The sequence below is a fragment of the Cavia porcellus genome, unplaced genomic scaffold, assembly GCF_034190915.1.
Source record: "Cavia porcellus strain 051 isolate PalLab524CR breed Dunkin Hartley unplaced genomic scaffold, mCavPor4.1 scaffold_2, whole genome shotgun sequence".
Taxonomy (NCBI): domain Eukaryota; kingdom Metazoa; phylum Chordata; class Mammalia; order Rodentia; family Caviidae; genus Cavia; species Cavia porcellus.
In genome coordinates this window covers 87,521,968-87,542,923 of record NW_026947485.1, presented here as the reverse complement: position 1 = coordinate 87,542,923, position 20,956 = coordinate 87,521,968, and the positions used below count along the sequence as shown (strand labels likewise).

The following is a 20,956-nucleotide window of genomic DNA, read 5'->3' as shown; positions in this document are numbered from 1 at the left end:
ACCCCGAGGTTAACAGAAGATGCATAAAACAGGGCTGAGAAAGTCCCAAGGCTCAGGATCCCTGCTGGTAGGGCCCAGAGGGGCTGCACAGGCCAGGTCGGAAGACCCAGTCATCCTCCTCCCTGGGCCACTGGTAAAGTTGTTTTCATGGTTTTGGGTGTGGTAAGAATACAGACATCAGAACTGAGAGCAGAAGAGACAGGCCTTGCACTGGCAGCCGCCTGTGAAGGCCAAAGCCTTCTCAGCCTGTACCCAGTGCTGACGCAAACCTGGCCCTGCTGTGTGTGTGTGTGTGTGTGTGTGTGTGTGTGTGTGTGTGTGTGTGTGTTGGAACTAGACCTATGGTCCACATTGATTGACCGGGGCTCCTTCTCTGGCCTCCACCTGGCCCAGGTCCCTGGCCTTGGCCAAGACGCTGTCTCTGCAGCCAGCTTCATTCTCTTACCAGACAAGAGCATCCTGGCCCTCCTGGAGCAAAAGCTGAGGGAAATTGACGAGGAGTGCCGGATCAAGGAGAGCAGGCGAGTGGACCTTGAGCTGAACATCATGGAGGTGAAGGACAACCTGAAGAAGGCTGAGGCTGGGCCTGTGACACTGGGCACCACAGTGGACACTACGCACTTGGACAACATGACCCCCCGTGTGAGTGGTGGAACTGGTGGCTCTCCTAGGGAGGCTATCCAGGAGGCAGGGCTTCCTGGACTCAGGTTGAGGAAGGGGCCATATTTCCCTTCCCTTGACATGGCCCTTGATCTCTCTCTCTCTCTCTCTCTCTCTCTCTCTCTCTCTCTCTCACTGTAACCACAGCCTAAAGCAGCCACCACCTCCACCCTAGACAGCACCCCGGTCAACTCTGCCACTGCGCTCAAAAACAGGCCTCTTTCAGTCATGGTCACAGGCAAAGGCACTGTGCTTCAGAAAGCCAAGGTAAGTGGTCAGCCCTGAGGACCAGCAGAATTGCTAGCATGAGGCCTTCCTTCTGTGCAGATGGCACTGTATGGCTTTTAGTGCCAGCCCTGAGGACTCTGCATCTGCAGGAAGTGGCAGTGTGCCTTCTCTTAATCTTTGGCACTGATTAACAGAAAGTTGCTTGCATTGGATTCACTTGTTCTTACCAATAAGCCTGAAGACACTTCAGTCCCAAATGTCCCACAATTAAACCTCTCAGTGGATCCCTGGGGTAGCTATAACTCAGGGACAGATTGTGACCAGTTTTCAAACCCAAAAGTCAGTGACAACTTGGACTTCTCTGTTAAAACTATTAAAGAAGCAGATTCAAACAAGCAGTGTGGTTTGCCAACAGCTAGTGGTAACAGGCTCAGCAAGGCATAACCAGTGGGTCCTATGACTGAGTTCTCCCTGAGGACTAGATAAAAAGGGATACTAATCCTTAACTTATTTGTATAATAAGGAAAATGCCAGGAACTGCCTAGGGTTTTGGCATATTCATCTCTTTGTCCCTGTCCTGTCTACTTGCTGAAGATAACAGTGGTATACACCAGTGGCAAACTGTTAAATCCATTTCCACTCATTAACCTCAACTGCCTCAGCGTCATGGCAGACATCACTAATCACTTGCAGCACTCTGTCGTGCTGTACCCCCAAACTCTCCTGATAGGTACTCCATGCAGAGACTAACACAGAGGGTTTCAAACAGTTTGACCATCTTATCCCTGTTTCTGTGCTTAAAATAGTTCTAAGTATATAAGCTTACAATAGTTCTAAGTATATAAGCTTACTACAGAGAATAACTATCTCTTTTGGGGTGGGGGGTGCTGGTATTTGTATGGGGTTCTAGGAATGGGAGAAGAAAGGAGCCAGTTAGGAAACAAGTGTCATCTAAAGACTATCATTGTGGACCTTGATGACAATCCTGCTTCAGTAAAGTCGTCTTTAAAACAGCACCTCTAAAGAAGGGTGAGTCTGTTCAGAAGAAAAAAGCAAGGACTGAGGTATTCTGAATGGAGAGCTTTGGCTACAAGGAGGCTCTGTTCCTTTGCTGAGCCAGAGGAAACACTACAACCACCACACAAAAGGCTTTTTCGGAGACCCTTCATCTACTGGCTGTAAACAAGACATTGTTTGTATTTAGGGATGTTCTGTTTCTTTTTTGAGGTTTTCATCAATTGGTTTATCAAGATGTTTAGTGAAAAGCCTCTGATGTTTAGACTTTGGTGAAAGAGAGTATCAGGGCTCTGGAGCTTTGATGACTGAGAAGAACTGAACTCCTGTCATCTCTTACCCAATACCTAGCAGTATTGGGGGTTAAACCATCCTTGATTTCCAGTTCATTTTCTCCACTATGTATTACTGATGATTTTAAACAACAGTGGCAGTACCTGTGTAAAACCACCTGCAACCTGAGTTTGTAGAAACAATACCAGGAGAAATATTTGGGACCAAGAGAAATACTGATCCAAATAAGATTTTTTCTTCCTACTCCAAGGCAGGCCTCAGTGACCTGCCTTTAAAATGGTAAGTGATGCTACATTATGTAAACAAAACTTATTTAAAATTATGCCAAATCACTGAAAAATGTTTTGAGATTTAACTTTTACATAACTATAGAAAAAAATTACCTTGTGTTTACAAATACAGTCCTGTGGTCAGGCCATTTTTAAGTGAAGAGTTATTTAATACTATGTGCTTATAGTTCTTGTTTTGCAATTCTAATTTCTAGTACCCTTGCAAGAAAAAAGTGAATTTTAGGGCTGGGGATTTAGCTGGGGATTAAGCGCCTGCCTCGCAAGAGCTTGGTCGTGAGTTTAATCCCTGGTACCAAAAAAAGTGAATTTTGGTGAGGGTGGCCTCCCTCTTCTCTGACAGTGCTATTCTATATGTTGTCCTGTCTCTTGCAGTGGCATTTTTTATTAACACAGATTGAAACATTTCAGGAGGTTCTGAATCAGAGTTCTCAAACAGTGGTTCCTAAGAGCTAAAAGTCTTTTTTACTCATATTGTCTTTCTAATCCCAGGGCATTTATCTCCTATGTCATAAATACTTGGTGATCTTTACCAAGTGGTTTGATTTTTTTAAAAATAAAATGTTCTTTGTACTTGGGGTTTCCCTTGTAATTTATGGCATGGCATGGGGCAGGGTCTAGTGAACTTTATTTAAATATTAAACTTCAAAATATGCAAGGTGGGATTTTAGCAAGAGACTATAAACCTCCTTAAATCAAGTAACCCAGGTAAATATGAAGAGGATTTTAACATACAGCAATGTACCAAAACATGTAGAGTGATGCCTCAGTGCATGACTGCTTTAGTTTGCAAACTCTGCATTGGATGAACACGACCATGGCCATCCTTCCCAGAATCATGGAATGAATTAAGTTTGTGAACCGAGGTACCACTGTGTACGGAAACATCTGCAGAAACTGCAGATATGTGGGTAAGTGAAAATCAGTTCTCCTAGAAGTTAGTTTTGGAGGCTATAAACATTATCAATACTTGGAAGGCTGCTTAAGTAGTAATTAAGGATGTTCATACCATTATGGTGTTTATTTTAAAAAGTGACAAAACCAAATCTAGCTTATTAAAAAGACTAATGCATTTAAAAAGACTAATGCAATTAAAAAGGCTAGATGAAACAGCAAAATTTTAAAAAGAAACCTTTTTATTGGGGTGTGGTGGTTACTAGGTGTGGAATCCAGGCCTTTAAACATGCCCTCACTCTGGCACTAAGATATCTTGCCAGAGGGCTTGAGGGGAGCAGTATATTTTTTTAATTATAAGGAAATACTGAAAAGTATGGATATTCAGCATTGCTCTGATATCAAAAGGTATATGTATACTGCAAGGTAAAACCAAATCTCACTTTCAGACATAGATTTTAAAACATCTTATTGGCAAATGAAATTCAGAAGTGTTTAAAAAATTATATATACTGATAAAATAAGGTTTATCCAAATATTTACCCAAAGATTTTTTTAAAAGGTTCCATGATAGAAAATATACAAACATTAATTTGTCACATAAAGAAATTAAGTATGAAAAATAGTCATCTAGGGACAGGAATAAACACCCTCAACTTGATAAAGTGACCTTCAGAAAACCCAGAGGAATTATTATGTGTTATTTTCACTACTTTCCAAAACATTATCACAGAGGCCTTAGACAAAGCAAAATGACAAGAGTAGTATTTGACTTCAAAACGACCCAACAAAACTGGTTTCTGCTGAATGATATTTCCCTAGAAAAGCAAGAAACTCAGTTATGAGAACTAGCATGTTCAGCAAGGTGATGACATCAGGATCACTGAGAGAAAACAAAAGGAGATTTATGATCTGCCATTTGTGTTTGTATGAGAACATATTGCTTAATAAGAGCTAAAAATTATAACATTTTAAATGAGAGAAAAAGACTTGGCTGCTGAAACAGGAAAGCAGGAATTCCCTCTGTCACTGCTGGAACACTGATCAAGCTCACTGGCCTTTTCCTAGAAAAACAGGAAAAGGTTTCAAGGACTGGAGCCCTTGCTCCTAAAAACAAACCATAAAGTCCCTTTAATATGTAAGTAATTCACATCAGGTACCCATCGGACCTTCAACACAACAAAGAGCCTACAGGATAAAATAATTGAGCCACTATTACAGACAGGGAATTCATACAGTTCTGTGGTGTCACTAATTAGCATCCCCTGCTTGGGCATGTGGACCTGCACTAACATGGCCTTCTATGAAATTACGAACACAGTATGCCTCACGCAAATGACTGTCATGAGCCAAACATGGGACTGCAGACTTTGTCTAATGATACCTGGTGATCCCTCTTCAAGTACTTTGCAAAAATCCCAGATTTGTTAAAGCTAAGTACCATTTAAATCAAGAAAACCTTGAACATCTGTATGTAAAACAAATTAAAATATTTATATTAAAAAGAAAACATAGTAAAAGTCTCTCGATGTATGTCAGAACACTACAAAGGCTGAAAACCTAACTTGAAACATGACCAAGGGAAAAAAAAACTGATATAGTACCTCCGTTATCCTCACATTATAAGGGTATTTAGTTGTGTATAAAATATTCCAAATATTTCTGCTAAATAACCAACATCTCTTGAAAGAGTTCTCTAGGGCTGGGGATTTAGCTCAGCAGCATAAACACCTGCCTTGCAAGCACATGGTTGTAAGTTCAATCCCCAGTACCCCACCCCAAAATTCTCTAAACACTTAGCATAAGACGCAAAGCAAAAACAAAACACAAAACTCTCCACAAGTGTCTTTATCCTTTACATGTTGGATTTAAGAATTCTTTGTCCCTACTACCAGCTGGGAAAAGCAAATCTCCAGTAAGAACCCACCATTAGCCCCTCGCAAGTAAACACTTTCAAAAGAACACTCCAGAGAGCTGGTACCTGGCATCTAGACTGGTCACATGTGGCCGCTCCAGAATGGGCCATCCACATGCCTACCCCCCCCATCACCAAGCAAGTGGGTCAAGTGGTCAAATGCACTTTGAGACCTTTGGTCTGCCACACAGATCCAGTCACCAGAAGTCACAAATGCCATGGAAGTCCCTTTTCCATTTAAAAGCAAAGCATGCTGGAGTTCTTCTGGGATGCAACGCAGTCTACACTTTTCCATCTGGAAATGATGCCATTGTGTTGGTGGTCCAGATGACAGCTTAGTCAATACTTTTTGTTGGAGCTTTCTGTCTCAATAAAATTCTGTCTGACAAAAGTGAACTTCACACAAAGCCATCAGCATTCTCCATTATCCCCTGTTTATCCTCAGGGGAAAAGTGGCAGATGACATCCTTGACAAGGTGCAACTGGGTCAGAAAGTACTCACAGCAAGAAGCCTTTTCAGCATCACTCTCAGTAGGTGACATCAGCTGCTCCTGTTGTCCCAAGCACCACAGGTTGCATCCTGTGCCTGGCACAGGCTGGTAGGGGGGCTATATGCAGAGCAAGCTGCAGACACACAAGGACCCAGGCAATGTGCTCTGCCAAAGGCAGTGCCCGTTCAGCTCCCAGGATGCCCAGGTCTCTGCAATTGCTGGGAGCCATGTACGTGCAGCCCTCCAGCAGGATCCTGGCGAGAGCCACGTGCCTTGAGGGCATCTCCTCTCAAGACCCCTGAAAAAGGATGTGAATGCTGAGGACGTGAGTGTCCAAGCCCCTCCTCAATCTGTCAGTACCACTGTGGGCCCGTTCCTGTCCTCTTATCCAGCACCAAGCTGGAAGACACCAGATCACAAATCCCATCTGACTGCTCTTTTTTTTTTTTTTTTTTGGTCTTTTTCGTTTTTATCGGTACCAGGGATCGAACTCATGACTGCCTGCTTGCAAGGCAGGCACTTATGCCGCTGAGCTAAATCCCCAGCCCCCTGACTGCTCTTCTTACCACACCCTGCCCTCAGGAGTTGACTGTGCCGGGGGCTGAAAACCCAAAGCTCTAGCTGCAGCCGTCTTCTGATTTCTGGCAGAGCTAACTTTCAGCTTGGGAACAAGAGCCACACGTGGGCCCCTCATGCTGCCCAGCATGCTCATTCCGTATGTCTTTGAATGTTCACCCTTCTCTCCCAAAGGCTACTTCTCTTAAACTTCTATCGTCTCCTCCCTGTCCCCTCCCCCCCCCCAGATGATGGCTGTTCTTCCATGTCATCAGGCAAGTAGCCTCAACAGAGGACCAGCAGGCCCTACCACCGCATCCCCCACTCACCTACCTCTGGGTTCACGTCCCCATCCTCATCTCCCTTACTCTGGATTCACTGTGCTCCTCACCAAGGCTCCCTCCTGGTTGAGTTTTCCAGTGTGCTCGTCTCTATTATACTATATATTTATCTGATTTAATGTTTATTTCCACACTAGAATGTAAGCTCCATGAAGTCAGATTTTTGTTGTGTTTGTTGCTATCTTTCCTGCACCTGGAACAAAGCCTGGGACGTACACGACTCTAAATGATCCCTGGGTGTATGAATGAATGCTTGAATTTGGAGCTGCCTTCTGCTAGGTTTATGAGACTGGCAGGTCTTAGAGTCCCATCCCTAGCTCACATGTGCAGAGTGGGGCCACTCACGGTTCTCGCAGTGGGGCCCCTGCCAACCGTCACGGCACTCGCAGCGGTAGCTCCCGCGCCGCAGGACACAAGTGCCCTCATTCATGCAGGGGCTGGGTTTGCAGAGGTTGACTGGCTGCTTGGCCTCTGTAATGGAAAACGTGTCTGTACCCCGGGCTCAGCCTGGGCTAGACCCAGAGTCCCCACTCTAAATCCAGTTAAAACAAATTCAAGGCCACTGCAGTAGTGTCTCACCCCTTAGTATCTCTTTTGACCCTAAGCTGTTGCTTCGCCCTTATGTGGCTTATGATGATCAAATCCACCCAGCTCTCCTATGTAAAATGGAGACTCCACATGCAGTGCACATGGCAGGGTTCGCTGCTGTCATTTAATGTCCCTTGCATTTTAAAAGCATTTGGACAGAAAGTGATTGATATAAAAGTCCAGCCTTGGAGTCGGGCTTCCCTATTGGCTCCTAGTTCTGTCACTCATTCCCTAGGTCAGTTTAACCAGCATTGGGGGCATATGGGTTTCCTAAAAATATCATCCTTTTAAACAGCATAGCATGCCGACATCTTGTTTGAAAAGGTGGTCTCTGAGTGGAAGTCTCTACCCCTTAAAGTGGAAGTCTCTCTCCCTTAAATGGGATGGTTATATCTACTGTGGGCTTTCATGGGAGTATAGTATTTAGTACACAAGGCAGGAGATGGACAGTGAGCATTCCGGAACTGCTTCCTGTATAAGGATACATGCAGAGGCTCAGGTATAGGCCCTGTCCTGGGGGCAGCCCTGAAGACTGAGATTTCTCACCTCCACATATCCACTCGATGAGCTTGTCCTGGTGGAACTGCAGGTTGGAGTAAGCAGCTGCGTGGATCAGGACATCCCTCGGACCTGCGAGCCTCCTCAGCGCATCCCGCAGGACAGGACCCACGCCCACAACCAAGATGGAGATGCCATTGTTTCTCAGCTTCTGCGCAGGGACAGCTGCATCCTCTGCCCCCCTCCCATCTGTGACCATCACCACTGCCTTAGGGACCCCAGGCCGGGCACCCTTCTGGACAGTCATCACCTTGTCATAGATGTGTAGTAAGGCCATGCCAGCTGAGCCCACTCCCCCCAGATAGGGGGCCTGGCTCATGGCCCTCAGCACAGCAGCACGGGTGAGGTGGGCATCCAGCCCAAAGGCTGTCTGCACCCGGCTGCCATACACCACCAGGCCAACCTGTACCACGTCAGGGTTCACGTCAAATTGGAGGGCGCAGTTCCTCACAAAGCTCTGCATCTGAGCAAAGTTCTCAGGTCCCACTGTGGCTGAGGCATCCAACAGGAAGACCAGGTCCATGGATTGTGCCTGGCAGCCTGCAGAGGCAAGCAGAGTGGAACCTTTATCTGGACCCGGCTGGCATGGTGGGGACTGCTCTGGGCTAAAATCAGCGCTCATCAGCCGGTCTGTTGTCTGTCCAGGCAGTGCCCACCCTCCTCCTGTGGCCATCAGACACCCCTATCCTAGAAGATAAGTGGGAACATGAATACTGCATTTTCCGCCCTCTTGGCAGCTGGATGTGGACTTGAAAAGTCCATGTGATAGTTATAAACTGTGAAAATTCAAACTTGTGCAAGGAGCTGCTTGCCTACCACTTGCTATGTGCAATCTTCTTGCAGGCTAAGAGATGGGGATCCTGGACCTCAAGGTGGAATGACGAGGTAGCTAAGCCATGTTGCTAATGCAGACTGCTTACCCCTAGCCACACAAGAGGAGAAGATGATTCTATCATGCAACCCATTGGGTTTGGGGCACTGTGATATCATCTTAACTTGTACCTCATGCACACTATTATCAATATACTCTCCAGGTGCTACCCACTGTACACAGGATGCTAATTATAAAACATAGAATAGGCTCACACCTGCGCTCATGGGCTAGGAGTCTAAGGGGCACAGATAGGAAATGAACACAGAATTACAAATGGAGTGAAGAGAAAGGAGACAAAAGTAGGGAACCAGAAAAGTGAGCCCAGGCGAGAAGTCAGGGCTTCTCTGGGGAGGGGCACCAGTTAGAACTGAAGGACAAGGAAGCATGTGAGCTGGCAGGGCAGGGTGCCTCCCAAGCAGGGAGGAGGACTCTCCCATGCTGCAGGGGCTGCAGAGAGACCTGCAGAGACCAAAGGTGGAACAATCAGAAGCAGGAAGAGGAAAGCAGGGTTTCCAGTTGCAGTGGAGGCAACTGGGAGGGTTGAATATGGAGCCAGAGTGTCTAGTACCCTGATTGGTTCCTTTTTTTTTTTTTTTTTTAACATTTTTTTTTTTTTTTAAAGCAATGCTGTTCATTTTTTTTTTTTTTTTTTTGTCTTTTTCCTTTTTATCGGTACTGGGGATCAAACTCACGACTGCCTGCTTTCAAGGCAGGCGCTTATGCCACTGAGCTAAATCCCCAGCCCCCCTGATTGGTTCTTAAAAATTGCATCAGTTTAAGGAAAATTGAGAAACTGTCACAACCACCAGGAGATTAAAGAGAGGCCACCCAATGTCCTGAAGGTTCTTGGCCAGTATTCTGGAATACAAGGACACTAGGTGAACAGGAAATTGGAGAAAAGGATGGACTATAGTAGATAACAATGTACCAATATCTGTTCAACAACTGTAACAAATACATTTACTAATCCAGTTAACAAGACAGAACAGTGGATATGAGATTATATGGGAATTAACTCTCTACTATCATTATATTTTTCCTGTAAATCTACAACTATTCTTTGACACAAAACCACTCTGGCTGCCGTGAAAGACTAGCTGGGGTAGCAGGGTAAGAGTGAGCAGGCAAGTCCTGTCCTCCCTTTAGAGGAAGGAGGGCCTCTTGGCTGGGGAGAGTGACATGGGCTGAGCAGCTCAGTCCCACGTGCAGCTTACATGGCCCAGCTCTCCATGGAGTAGCAGGGTGCCCATCATGGACATATTCCAGCCACCTACCTCTGGCCGTGGCCAGGCTCCATGTCCCACAACAGCCTGCAATAGTAGCTCATGAGATCAGCTTCACAGTTCACAAAACAGAATAGAACAGAACAATGTTACAATGTTCCCCAGGGATAGAGCAGGATAGAGTGTTTCACAAAACACTTGTGTTTATGTATGTGTGCATGTGCGCGTGTCCAGGAATGTATTTCTTTTTGTGGGATGCCATCAGATCGCCTGGAAAACTGCTTTTCTAGATCAGGCCTGGTAGAGTCAGAGCTCCCTGCTAACACTAGTAAGAATAATGCCACACCTAAAATTCACAGATGATTAGTCTGTACTGAGTGTGCATATTCCTCACCTCACCTAATCCTCACAAAAGACCTCTCCAAAAATGCCGACTAGTTCCTTGATCTTAACTAGTAGACTTGAGAAACTGGTGCCTAGGAGAAGGGTTATGCTTGGTCAGGTACTGTAAACTTACCTGACCGTGGTCGGGTGCACAGCTTGCCCTGCAGCTCAGGGATTTTGTTGAACAGATCCTGAGGTTCTGTGTAGACCATCACATGCCTCTGGCTACCTGTGATCTCCTCTAGCTCTGCCTGCACTGCCTCACTGCCCACACCAAGCAGGAGGAGATCCCGGCCTCTTGCATGATGTGCAGGGCCAGCCACCTCATCCTGGGAGTGTGACTCAGTAAACAGGACCACCACCCTTCTTGGCCGATCTTGTCTTGTCCTGGTGGCAGTCCCAAAGCCACGCTCTGCCACCTGGCGCAAGGCTTTCCCTGTAAGGGTGGGGCCACCATTGAATGCGATGCCATCGAGTCTTCTGACCAGGTCCGGCATGTCCTGGTACTCCCCAATAGGCACCACCACTGTCAGCTCCCCGCTGTAGCTGGCCACTCCCACACGGGCTGGAGAGTCCTCGCTCAGCACGGCCTGCGCAAAACGCTTCACAAAAGCCTTGGCCCGCAGGAAGCCTTCCAGGGTGGTGCTTGCAGAGCTGTCCAGCAGGAAGAGAACATGGATTCTACGCTCCAGGCTCAGCTTCAGAGCTGTTGGGACCACACCAATACCCACTGTCATTCTGCGGCCAGAGCAGCATTCAGATCAGTCCCACCTAAAATGCCCACACACCAATTGGCAAGAGAAGCCTCCCACTGTGAGCGAGCCAGACATAGACCCTGGAATTTGGCCCAGAACTAGAGGCAGATGAGCCCTCTCTCCTTGCTCTGGCCCAGGGTCTCTGTTCCAACCACTTCTTCAAGAGCATAATAGTTTTCTCCATAACTAATAGTGGTTTTTGTATCCTAGGAAATCTTTGTGCGTCTTGAGATCATAAAGATGCACTACTGTGTTTTCATCCAGAAGCGTCTCTGCTTTGTCTTTTACATGTAGCTCTCTAGTCCACCTGAGATTGACTTGTGGGTAGGTTTTGGGGTACAGGATCAAGATTTATTTTTTCCATATGGATCTCCAATACCACATATTTAAAAGTTACTATTTAATACTCACTTTATGTCAAGTCCTATTCTAGCTAAGCACTTTACATATTTTTATTTAAAATTCTCAACCACTCGGTGAGCTAACACTTATATGACTTTTTTTTTCATATCTTTAAGAACCAAAAAGGGTAGAGGCTCCTGTTTACTCTTCTTTTGTAGAAGAAGAAAGGAAAGACTCTGCCCATAACCATAGTTGGCTCCAGCCTTCAGCTGGGTTTCCTGAAGGCAGTGGTCATTCCACAGTGGATAAACCGAATCTCTGCCACCTGAATTATTTATTCATGGAGCACTTAGAAACTGCACCATCTGAGATGTCAGATCGATGGAGGGCTGGGAAAGTAGGGGCTCTAATACTCAAGAGATGGTTTCTAGGTGGGTAGAAGTTATGAAGGGGAATCTAGGCTCTACCTGCTCCCCAGTGGATAAATCTTGGAAGTCCCACGTGTACATACCACAGTTGGCTTCCCCTCTGAAGGCCAGTGGGCAGAGACAATGGTACCTGTCCAGTCCTTCCGGAACACATGTGCCTCCATTCTCGCAGGGCTGGGAGTCACAAGGACCTATCAGAAAGATACCCATTGAGAAGCAAGCACACTGATGCAGGAGCATAGAGGGCCAGCTGGAGAAGCGAGTCCTGCAGGGCCCCAACCTTCTCCTCCACTGTCTGCTGAGAACCCAGGTGCAACACATGTAGCAGAAAGGAGAAAGACCAGCAAATGCTTAGAGAAGTGTCTGGGTCTGGTTGGCACAGGACACACAGTGGTGGACTCGTAAGGTGCTGTGTAAATTACACACACTCCTGTGGAACCTGGCTGTGATACCCGAACACAGGCCACAATAGCCCAGAGCTGCTGAGGTCTGAGGGAGCTCAGGATGGTTGTAATGATTAACTCTGCTGGGCCTGAGCTTGGCAAGATGAAGATCTCAGGAGCATCAAGGTGCAAGTGTGAGTGTCTTTAAGCCTCAGGGGATGCTAGAGGGCTGCTGAGGCCCTTTTTAAAATTCTCCCATAGTTGTTCCTAATGACCTCTGAGGCTAACACAGCAAAACAGCCAGCCTTCATTTCTTGCAGCCAGAAAATTCAGTGATAAATGTGGCCACCTGCACTTCTTGGACACCTTAATTTACCTCTCCACGCTTCTGTGCCTTCATCCCAACAGAGTCCTAGTGCCTGTACTCATTCACAGGTTACTGTGTGCATGAAATCAATTACTCCACAGAGATTCTTGGCATCAAGCAAATACTCCCTAACAGTAACATTATATGCACATTGGATGTGAAGTGAAAATTATGCATAATGCCTCCATAAAGCTGATGTTACACAGGAAACTACTGCCTATATCAAAATCAGGCCCATTTGCAGGGTCTGATGATAATCTTCAGTCACTATCTGAATGCCCTATCAATTTCCTCATCCATGGCAAAGGTAAATAAAACTGCATGACCTCCCAAGGTTAAGGAGAAGAACCAGGATCTTCATGTGTTCATGTATTCAAAGGGTTTAATAAACAGCTGAATGTGGTCATAATTTGGATTAGTGATTTTTGTCTTTTTTACTTCAAAAATATTCTCTGGTGGCCATATCGCTGTAATTAAATTGCAGACTTCAAAGGGAGAAATTACTGGAGCGAACTCAGCATCCTCCAGCCCTGTTGTCCTGGAAGCTGGAACACTGTGCAAATATCCTGGGTTCATGAATTGTAGCAATAAAGACCTTTAACTGAGTAACTGCTATGCGCCAGGTTCTGTGCTCAGGACAGATATGACTTTATTTCATTGTCGCAGTCACCTTAGGACACAGGAACTGTGGGACTCCGATTTTACAGACAAGAAGGCTGCAGCTTAGAGAAAAGAAGTTGTGTGCAGAAAGTCAGGTGACTGGGGAGGGGCACAGCGGGACTCATGCTCAGGTCACTCTCGGAGTCTACAGCTTGCATGCCACGGCGGGGTGTCTGTAACACTGAAAGCTCTGTAAGGTTTTCCACCACTGTTCCAAGTCTTCAGATTCTAACTTCTGAGCAGCACAAGCCCCACCAGCAGTTTTCCAGGGTCTCTAGTGATGGATCTTTTAACACAGCCACAGGCCATGCCAAGGGAATCACCTGAGGCCAGGTAGGAACCCTCTTCTGCCCATGCAAATGCAGGCTCTGCCTTCTGGGACAGGCTCCTACCTCACCAAGAGCAGTAAGCCCACACAAAGATGGACCCCAACCCACTTGAGAACAATGTCAGCTCCCAGAATGGGTACTATGGATTCCTGGGTGAGGACCAGAGAGGACACAGGGAGAACTGTGCTGACCACGTGGGCAACTCCTCATGTTTGTTTGGAATTTTATAGCTGATAAAGCATGGGCATAATATATTGAAACTTGCTAGGACCTTCTGTATGAGATCACCTAGTGTATGGAGGGGGAAATGCAGACTCCAGACATCAGGCAAACGTTTCCTCACTTTACCTCTCACATATCTTGCAGAGTTTGGTACTGGATGTGAGGCAGAACTGGTACGTGTGTAGACTATTTCTCTGCCTCCCACCAGTGCAAGGAGTGTTGGTTAGAGGGAGTGATTCCAAAGCTGGCGCTTCACTCTCAGAGTACCTCTGAGCCAGTGAAGAAGAGTGCAGCACAAGCATACTCTTTCCCTGCCTGCAAAGTGACCCTCTCCCTCTGCCCTGAGCCTGTCCCATCCCCACCTCTGCCCTAGCACTTGTCACTGCACATTTACAAACCAGCCTGATGCGGGGTCCCAGAGAGAGCTGCTGAATCCAAGAGGCAGAACATACCTGGACAGGTGGTCCTGTAGCAGGTGGCAGGGTGGCTTAGAAATACTCTCTTCCAGCTGCAGTCCAGGGAAACAGCAGCACAAGCAACAAAAACATTGTAACATTAAATGCTGATAGATTGCAATCTAGAAGTGAAATTGAATCTAGAAGATTTCAATCTAGAGTCAAAAAAGACTCCCTTGTTTTCTTTCCTGATTCTACCCTAAATTTTATCTACACATAGAATAAGGGGTATTTCCCCTTACAAAGAGGTTATGCGTATGCGTGTATGTACGTGTAAGTATGCGTATGTACAATTTTTAACCTCCAACTATGGGAACAGCCTTTTACTGCAAATTTACTTTGAGGTCCACGAGGCGGGGAGCTGGGCCAGTGGATTCTGAGTGACCTCAGTATGCTTCATTTTTTCCAGTCTGCAACACCCTCTTTTATGCAGTAACACTACCTGTAGGTTTTCACTGCATTCCTTGCTGGTGAGGTTTTGGTGGTGAGGGAAGGGGACAGAGGCCAAGTCACCAGACCTCCTGCCATGTTCCAGCCCAGTCCCCTGTCTGTCCTGCACAAGTGTCCCAGTGAGGCCCTAAAGCTTAAGAGGATCTGCAAACCACAGGATCGGATGACTTCTCAAGTTTGTGTCAGCACTAGCATTCTGTGACAACAACAGCCACAGAGATTCCCAGGGTGGCGTGGGAAGAAACAGTGATCGTGCTGGTGAGAAAGTGGGTTCAGAGGGCTGAACCAGGCTGCTCAAAGGTTACTGGGCACAGAGCTGGGATCCCAACCACCGCCTGCCTGAGCTCTGTCACTTGCTCCCTCCTAGGTCTCCTTGAATCCCTGCTGCAGGCTCAAGAGTCTTGTCCATGCCAGAAGAGTGCCACTCTCCCTGCAGCTTGGCAACGCTTGGCCCACCCCACCCAGGCCATATGTGTGGCCATAGACAAACCTATAGAAGGGACAGCGTGTGGCCAGCACAGCATCGGCCCGCAGGGCTCCTCTCCAGCATGGGGCGGTGCCAGCCAGCTCCCTGATGGTCTCCAGCGTCCTGTGCTCACAAGGGTGAGCCTCGACCCTGCAGTCTGTGCCCACAGCACACACCAGCAGAGAGCATGCAGTCAGACAGGGTGAAGCCTCCACTTGTGCAGTTCCGCCCCACCCCAGCCACTTTAGACCTCTCTTGGGGTACAGCACACAGGCAAGAGTCCAGTCTTTGGGCATCTGCTCTGCATGGCCCTACCCCATGGCCTTAATGAGCATGTAGTCTTGTACTTCCGTCCAGCAAGGTCACTGAAGCACTGGAGGGAGCCTGACAAGGATGGTTAGAAAGTAGGGATCTCATCCCCTACCTGAAGCTGCCCTGTGCTGACCAGGATATGGGCAAAGCACTTGGCTCTTTTTCACAAGCAGGGGGTGGGCCCCATCAGGTCTGGACCCCAGGCCTTGGGCCTCTCCCTCCCCAGAGACAAGCTCAGGTACCAGCTGGGAAACCCCCAGGGGCGTATGGACACAGTATAGAGTGCCCCAGCAGAGTTGGCCATTACGCTCATCCCCTTCCTCTTTGGGGAGGCTCTGGCCTCAGGAACCTGCCCACCCTACCCAGCCCCTTGGCCCTCTGGGGCACAGTCCTACCTGGAGCAACAGCACTGCAGAGTGCAGAGCTGCTGAGGGCGCTGAGGAGGCCATTGGTGGCATCCTCCACTTGCTCAGCCAACAGCACGTGCTGCTCCTGGGGCTCGCTGGCCAGAACGTGCAGCTCCTCCCACCTGTGCAGAGAGGTCCCAGAGGCTGGTGGCACCACTCCCACCCTCTCCCTGCCCACCAAGAGGAGGGCTTGGCACCGCAGGAGCATCCCACTGAGCCAGAGGTCACTTGGCAGCAACCGGGTCCATCTAGGACACAGATGAAGACCGAGAAATAAGCCAAAGAAAGTCCTCGAGGAAGCTGGCCCTCGGTCACCATGTGCATGAGTTCAAATTCCTGATCTCCCTTGGAGGACAGCCTCATCCTTAAGACCACTGCTTCTTATATGAAATAAAGACCTTTCAGACTCAATGGTCTGTTTTTGGAAAACTGTTTTATAAGAAAAAAAATCAGAGAGCACATGAAAGAAAGCAGTTTGAAGTAACGACAAGGGAGGAGCAGACAAGGACAGCTAGTGATAGACAAAAACACTGAATTGTTATAAACCCTGGCCACATAAGCCCAAGGCCAGACTGTGAGCCTGTCCAGGAGAGGCAGCCAGCGTGCTTTGGTGGCCAGAGCATACTGTTCTCTGCGCCCAGGATGGAAAAACAAGTATCAGGATGATGACACTGGGACATATATGAAAAGATTAAATGTCTTTGAGAAACTACTTTGTAAGAAGATGGGACAGTCAGTGAGGTGCAGATAAGAATCCTGCCATCAAAAAATTCATCAAAATAGCTGGGTAAGGTGATAGATGCCTGTAGTATGAGCCCTGCCTGGACAATTTAGTGACTTGGTGAGACCCTGTCTCAAAGTAAAAGATGAAAGTGACCGAGGATGTAATCAGAACAACGGTTCTAGGTTTGACCCCCAGGAACAGGGTGGGGTGGGGGAAATGACAAAAGCTTCATTTATTTCCAAAATTCACGAATGTAGAACTCCCCGCTGTCATGTAAATCCATCTAAACCAGAAATTTCTCCCAGCACCCGCTCAGTGGATAGCACACAGCAGGAGATTTTCAAGGTGGCCTCACTTTTGTGTTCTGGCAGCACTGCCTGGCCTGCCCTCTGGTCTCCTGACCCAGGCCTCCTCAAAGGGAACTCACATATTAGCCAACAAATGCTAAAGAGTGAAAGAGACCTACACAGTATCCTGCTGTCTTTGGTGGGCTTCGGAATCCCAGAGCCTGGCATCCCACAAAGGCCCCTTCCCCAAGCAGGTGCATTTCCCCAGGCAGGGCTACTACTGCATTTTTTTTTGAGAACTGCTAACCAACTAGGTAGGAGTGAGAAAGAGGGGGCCAGGCAGGGGATCCTTTGGAGGCAGCTCGACCCCTCCTCCTGACCTAGGGCTGCTCCATGTGACATGTAGAGAGCGCCAATCCCCAAGCTGCTTACTGCCCCATCAGAGCGCTGCAAGCTAGGTATCCAAGAGTAAGCTCAGAAACTACCAGGTAGCAGCCATGGTCATTTTACATCTGCTGAATAACAAATTTGAGCTTATTGTTTTTTTCATTTCATTTTTCTGCTAGTTCACTGAATTTTTAAAACATCAGCCCATGTTGGGCCGAGGGTAGGGTCCATTGCCGCAGTCTGAGCCGCGCTGTTTCAGCTGTCAGCTAGAGGTGAACAGGAAGGAGATGTGCATTTCTATGTGTAGCACTTAGTGCCTTGGTTGACAAAACTGGGCAGCAGCGACCTTCAAGGCGCTCTTTGCAGCATGATGTGGAGGAGGGTAGGTAGGGTCTAACAGCAAGCCCCTCGCTCTTCTCTCCCCAGGTTGTATTCCTTAGGTTTGAGAATACAGAAAGAGCCCAGCCAGGATTCATACCGACTTATGTGGCTGTGACAGTAATGATTCATCACCACAGAACCAAGCTCAATCCTGGCTTTCCCCACCCTGCAGCCCCTTCCTTCTGCTGGCTTCCTCTTTCCAGCCTGCACCTGCTGCCCCTTGGTTGTCTTGGTTGTCTACCTGCGCTAGCTCTCAGGTAACCCTCTCAACTGTCACTCTCTGTGCTTGTCCTCTTCTATGGTCCTCACAGAACCTGCTTGGCTTCATTAAAAGATGTCCAACCTGTACCTCGCACTGAGCCTAAACTGTCAGTTTCTGCTTAAAACCCTCCAAAAGCATCCCACAATATTATTGTGCTCACAATAAACTCCAAGTCTTCACCATGACCTGTGCCTAATCCTGTCCCTCTTATCTGCCCAGATCTCCCTGGCTATTTTCCGTTCTTATAACTCACTGAGCTACCTACCGCCTTGGGGCCTTTGCAGTTGTCAGAAGTCTACTGGCTTTGCCCGCCCTTTCCCTCAGTATTTGGAAGGCTTGTTGTTCATGTCGCTTGAATTTTGGCTCAAAGTTCAACTCTTCCAAGAAGCCTTGGCAGACTCCCGTCTAAAATAGCTACCTTTCCTCTTCCTCATCAATCTTCAGACTTTTATTCTGCTTCTTCTCCTTTCCATTTTATCTGAAATTGTTTATTCATTCACGTATCACCTAGTTCCTTTTTTGGCACGAAAACCCATGAAGGTAAGGACTTTGCTTTGTTGCCTCTGTGTCCCCAAGGCCTAGAATACTGTGCCATGAGGAAGGCAGCCTGTAGCAATTGAGAGGAGAATGCATTGAAATTAGTTTTAAAAATTCTAAGTGTAAGCACATGGCAGGAACATAGTCATTTCACCGAGGATTCACAACACCTAGAGAAATCCATGAACTGGGTGTCCTGTCCATTTTTAGGGTTGTGCCTCTCTTCAAGAAAGGCAGATTTGCCCGGCATCTGAACAAATGTGGCTGGCAAGGAGGCAGCCAGTCATGGACCTTTGCTTTGCTGGCACCAGGAGGACTCAGGGCAAGCAGAATTAGATTACTTGGATCTGGAGAAGATTAGATTAGATTACTGGAGCAGATTAGATTACTTGGATCTCTCTCCAGGATGTGAAGATCTGAGCTGGGCACTGCCATTCCCTATTCTAGCTCCTTAAGAGAACTGCCTGGGAGGAGAGGTGTTGAGGCAGAGACAGCAACAGAGGTATGAAGTAGACAGTGCTGTGCTCCTACAGTGAAGTAGACAGACAGTATCTTAATGGCACCAAAGTTGTGTGGCTCTTGCCCATCCTGAGGGACCCCTGACTCATCAGGAAAGTATGATGACTATGAATTTCCATTTCTCCCCAAATAAACCTGAGCTGAGAGTTTCAGATACTTTCCAAGCAGTGATTGGACAAAACCAGAGATAATACAAACTCTCAGACTTCCAAAACCCGAGATGCCCAACACACAGGAGCCAAAGTCAGCAAAGAAAGGAAAAGACAGAAAAGGCAAGGACTGGGACAGTTTTCCAAACTCCACTCGTGGCACAGCCCTGCGCTGACACAGGACTGAGTCCTTACCTGGGAAACCGGACGCCCACAGCAAACACAGTGACACCTTTTTCCTTCAGCTGCTTGGCCAGCAGTGCCACCTGCCCCTGGGACTTGCCATCGGTGACAATGATGAGTAACTGGGGCACAGAGCCATTTCTGCCTCCAGGGAACCCTCTTCGAAGAAGGTATTTCAGAACAAGGCCTGTCTCTGTGCGTCCTCCCCTGAATGTACCCAGAAGGGAAAAAGAGGCAAAGTCAGTGGGGCAGGGAGATGAATTTGGAAAGAGAGTCAGAAACCAATGTGTCCCTGTCATTGGGAATGGCTGACTCCCAGCAGAGGTGCAAAGTGACAAGTTTGTACTCTAAACCACAAAGATGGGTAGAAATTAACTCTTTCCTTGGACTTCAGTTTTACCCTGCACTTTTCTGTGGTGTTATGTAATAATGTCATTCTTTGCACATCTGTTTTCTCCCCCAAACCCCGTGATGACTCCACGCTGCCAATCCATCATTTAACACCCACTTGCCATCTCCTCATCCATGCATCGACCCCTCTTCCCCTGCCTGTCATGGCTTAGCATGGCAAAGCTATGAGGTAACTGAGCTTAGGGAAACTGTGCTAAGAATCTACAAGAGTGATGGGCAGGTTTTGTTTTAAGGATGTGATGGGCATTCTTTTGCGATGCCAGTCTTGATAGGCCATATCCAGGACCACAGCTGAGTGCTGGAACGCTGAGCTTGTGGACCATCTCCAGCTCAGGTGACAGTGGTCCAACACCAATGATCCTCTATTTGCCAAGAGCTCTGAAGATTGTCTACTCCTCATAGCCCCATAGTAGGGACTGTTGCCCAGGTATGGAATCTCAGAGCACGATTTCTGCTGAATTTTGAAATAGGAGACTTAAGAAGTTGTTTCTCTCGGGGGGGGGGGGGGCGGGGAGACTGCTAGTTTTGAGCCAGCTAGGTAGAAAACAGCAGCTCACTAGAGAGGATCTGAAGTTACTGAATTGCCATCCCACTGTAGCTGGGGAGGGTAGCACGGCCAGACACAGGCCGCAGTGTGGAGGCTAATGGAGACACTATGGTGATCAACTATGGGCATACAAAAAGCTTCTGAAGTGTTAACCACAGACCACAGGGCAAGAACATGAACTGATGCTCAGATCATAATCTATGGATTTGGACAATGCCTGCCATTAATTCAGCCTCCTCAGAGGAGATTACAGTTATTCTTTTAAGTAAAAACATCCAACCAACAAGAAGGCTGGGCATATTCTATGTATCTGTTGGTTTGTTTTAACTTGACACTAAAAATGTTTGTTTCTCATGCATTCTAGTGCAGATCTCCCTGTCCAGGGGTCTCTCCTGCCTGGCTCTCCTCCAAGCAACTACTCAGGCATCCAGGTTCATTTTGTGGTTCCATCTTCCCCTCCAGTTCTCCAAGTTCTCTGCATTTTGCAGAAGGATGGGGAAAAAGCATACAGATTGTATCTTGGGAAGACTTATAGACCAGATCTAGAATGTTCCTCCCTTATATCATTTTGTTATGCAAGCTCTTAAAGGGCAGTTCTCTTTGTGGAGCTCCATTAAGTTAATAAATGTCAACAAGGGTTGACAACTCCTAGAATTAAAGACACTTAGCCCGCAATATACAACAGCA

General features: G+C 47.3%; 2 protein-coding genes across 4 annotated transcripts in view; one reads left to right on the top strand and one right to left on the bottom strand.

Annotated features, from left to right (window-relative positions):
• The window catches only part of Afap1l2 (actin filament associated protein 1 like 2), a 105,182-nt gene extending 102,126 nt beyond the window's left edge, over nucleotides 1-3,056 (top strand). For all 3 annotated transcript variants that reach the window (XM_063244778.1, XM_063244776.1, XM_063244777.1), the window contains 3 exons: nucleotides 449-642; nucleotides 808-927; nucleotides 1,799-3,056. In XM_063244778.1, the coding sequence (XP_063100848.1) occupies nucleotides 449-642; nucleotides 808-927; nucleotides 1,799-1,825 (341 nt within the window). In that variant the 3' untranslated portion in view covers nucleotides 1,826-3,056. The remainder of the gene's footprint in view (nucleotides 1-448; nucleotides 643-807; nucleotides 928-1,798) is intronic.
• A 2,154-nt stretch (nucleotides 3,057-5,210) lies between these two features.
• Vwa2 (von Willebrand factor A domain containing 2) overlaps nucleotides 5,211-20,956 on the bottom strand; it is a 45,680-nt gene continuing 29,934 nt past the window's right edge. Inside the window, exons 6-14 of the mRNA XM_013158143.3 lie at nucleotides 19,324-19,518; nucleotides 15,871-16,004; nucleotides 15,188-15,320; nucleotides 14,245-14,300; nucleotides 11,915-12,022; nucleotides 10,440-11,012; nucleotides 7,814-8,365; nucleotides 7,025-7,150; nucleotides 5,211-6,081 (exon numbers count right to left, since the gene is read on the bottom strand). Of these exons, the coding sequence (XP_013013597.1) occupies nucleotides 5,969-6,081; nucleotides 7,025-7,150; nucleotides 7,814-8,365; nucleotides 10,440-11,012; nucleotides 11,915-12,022; nucleotides 14,245-14,300; nucleotides 15,188-15,320; nucleotides 15,871-16,004; nucleotides 19,324-19,518 (1,990 nt within the window). The 3' untranslated portion in view covers nucleotides 5,211-5,968. The remainder of the gene's footprint in view (nucleotides 6,082-7,024; nucleotides 7,151-7,813; nucleotides 8,366-10,439; nucleotides 11,013-11,914; nucleotides 12,023-14,244; nucleotides 14,301-15,187; nucleotides 15,321-15,870; nucleotides 16,005-19,323; nucleotides 19,519-20,956) is intronic.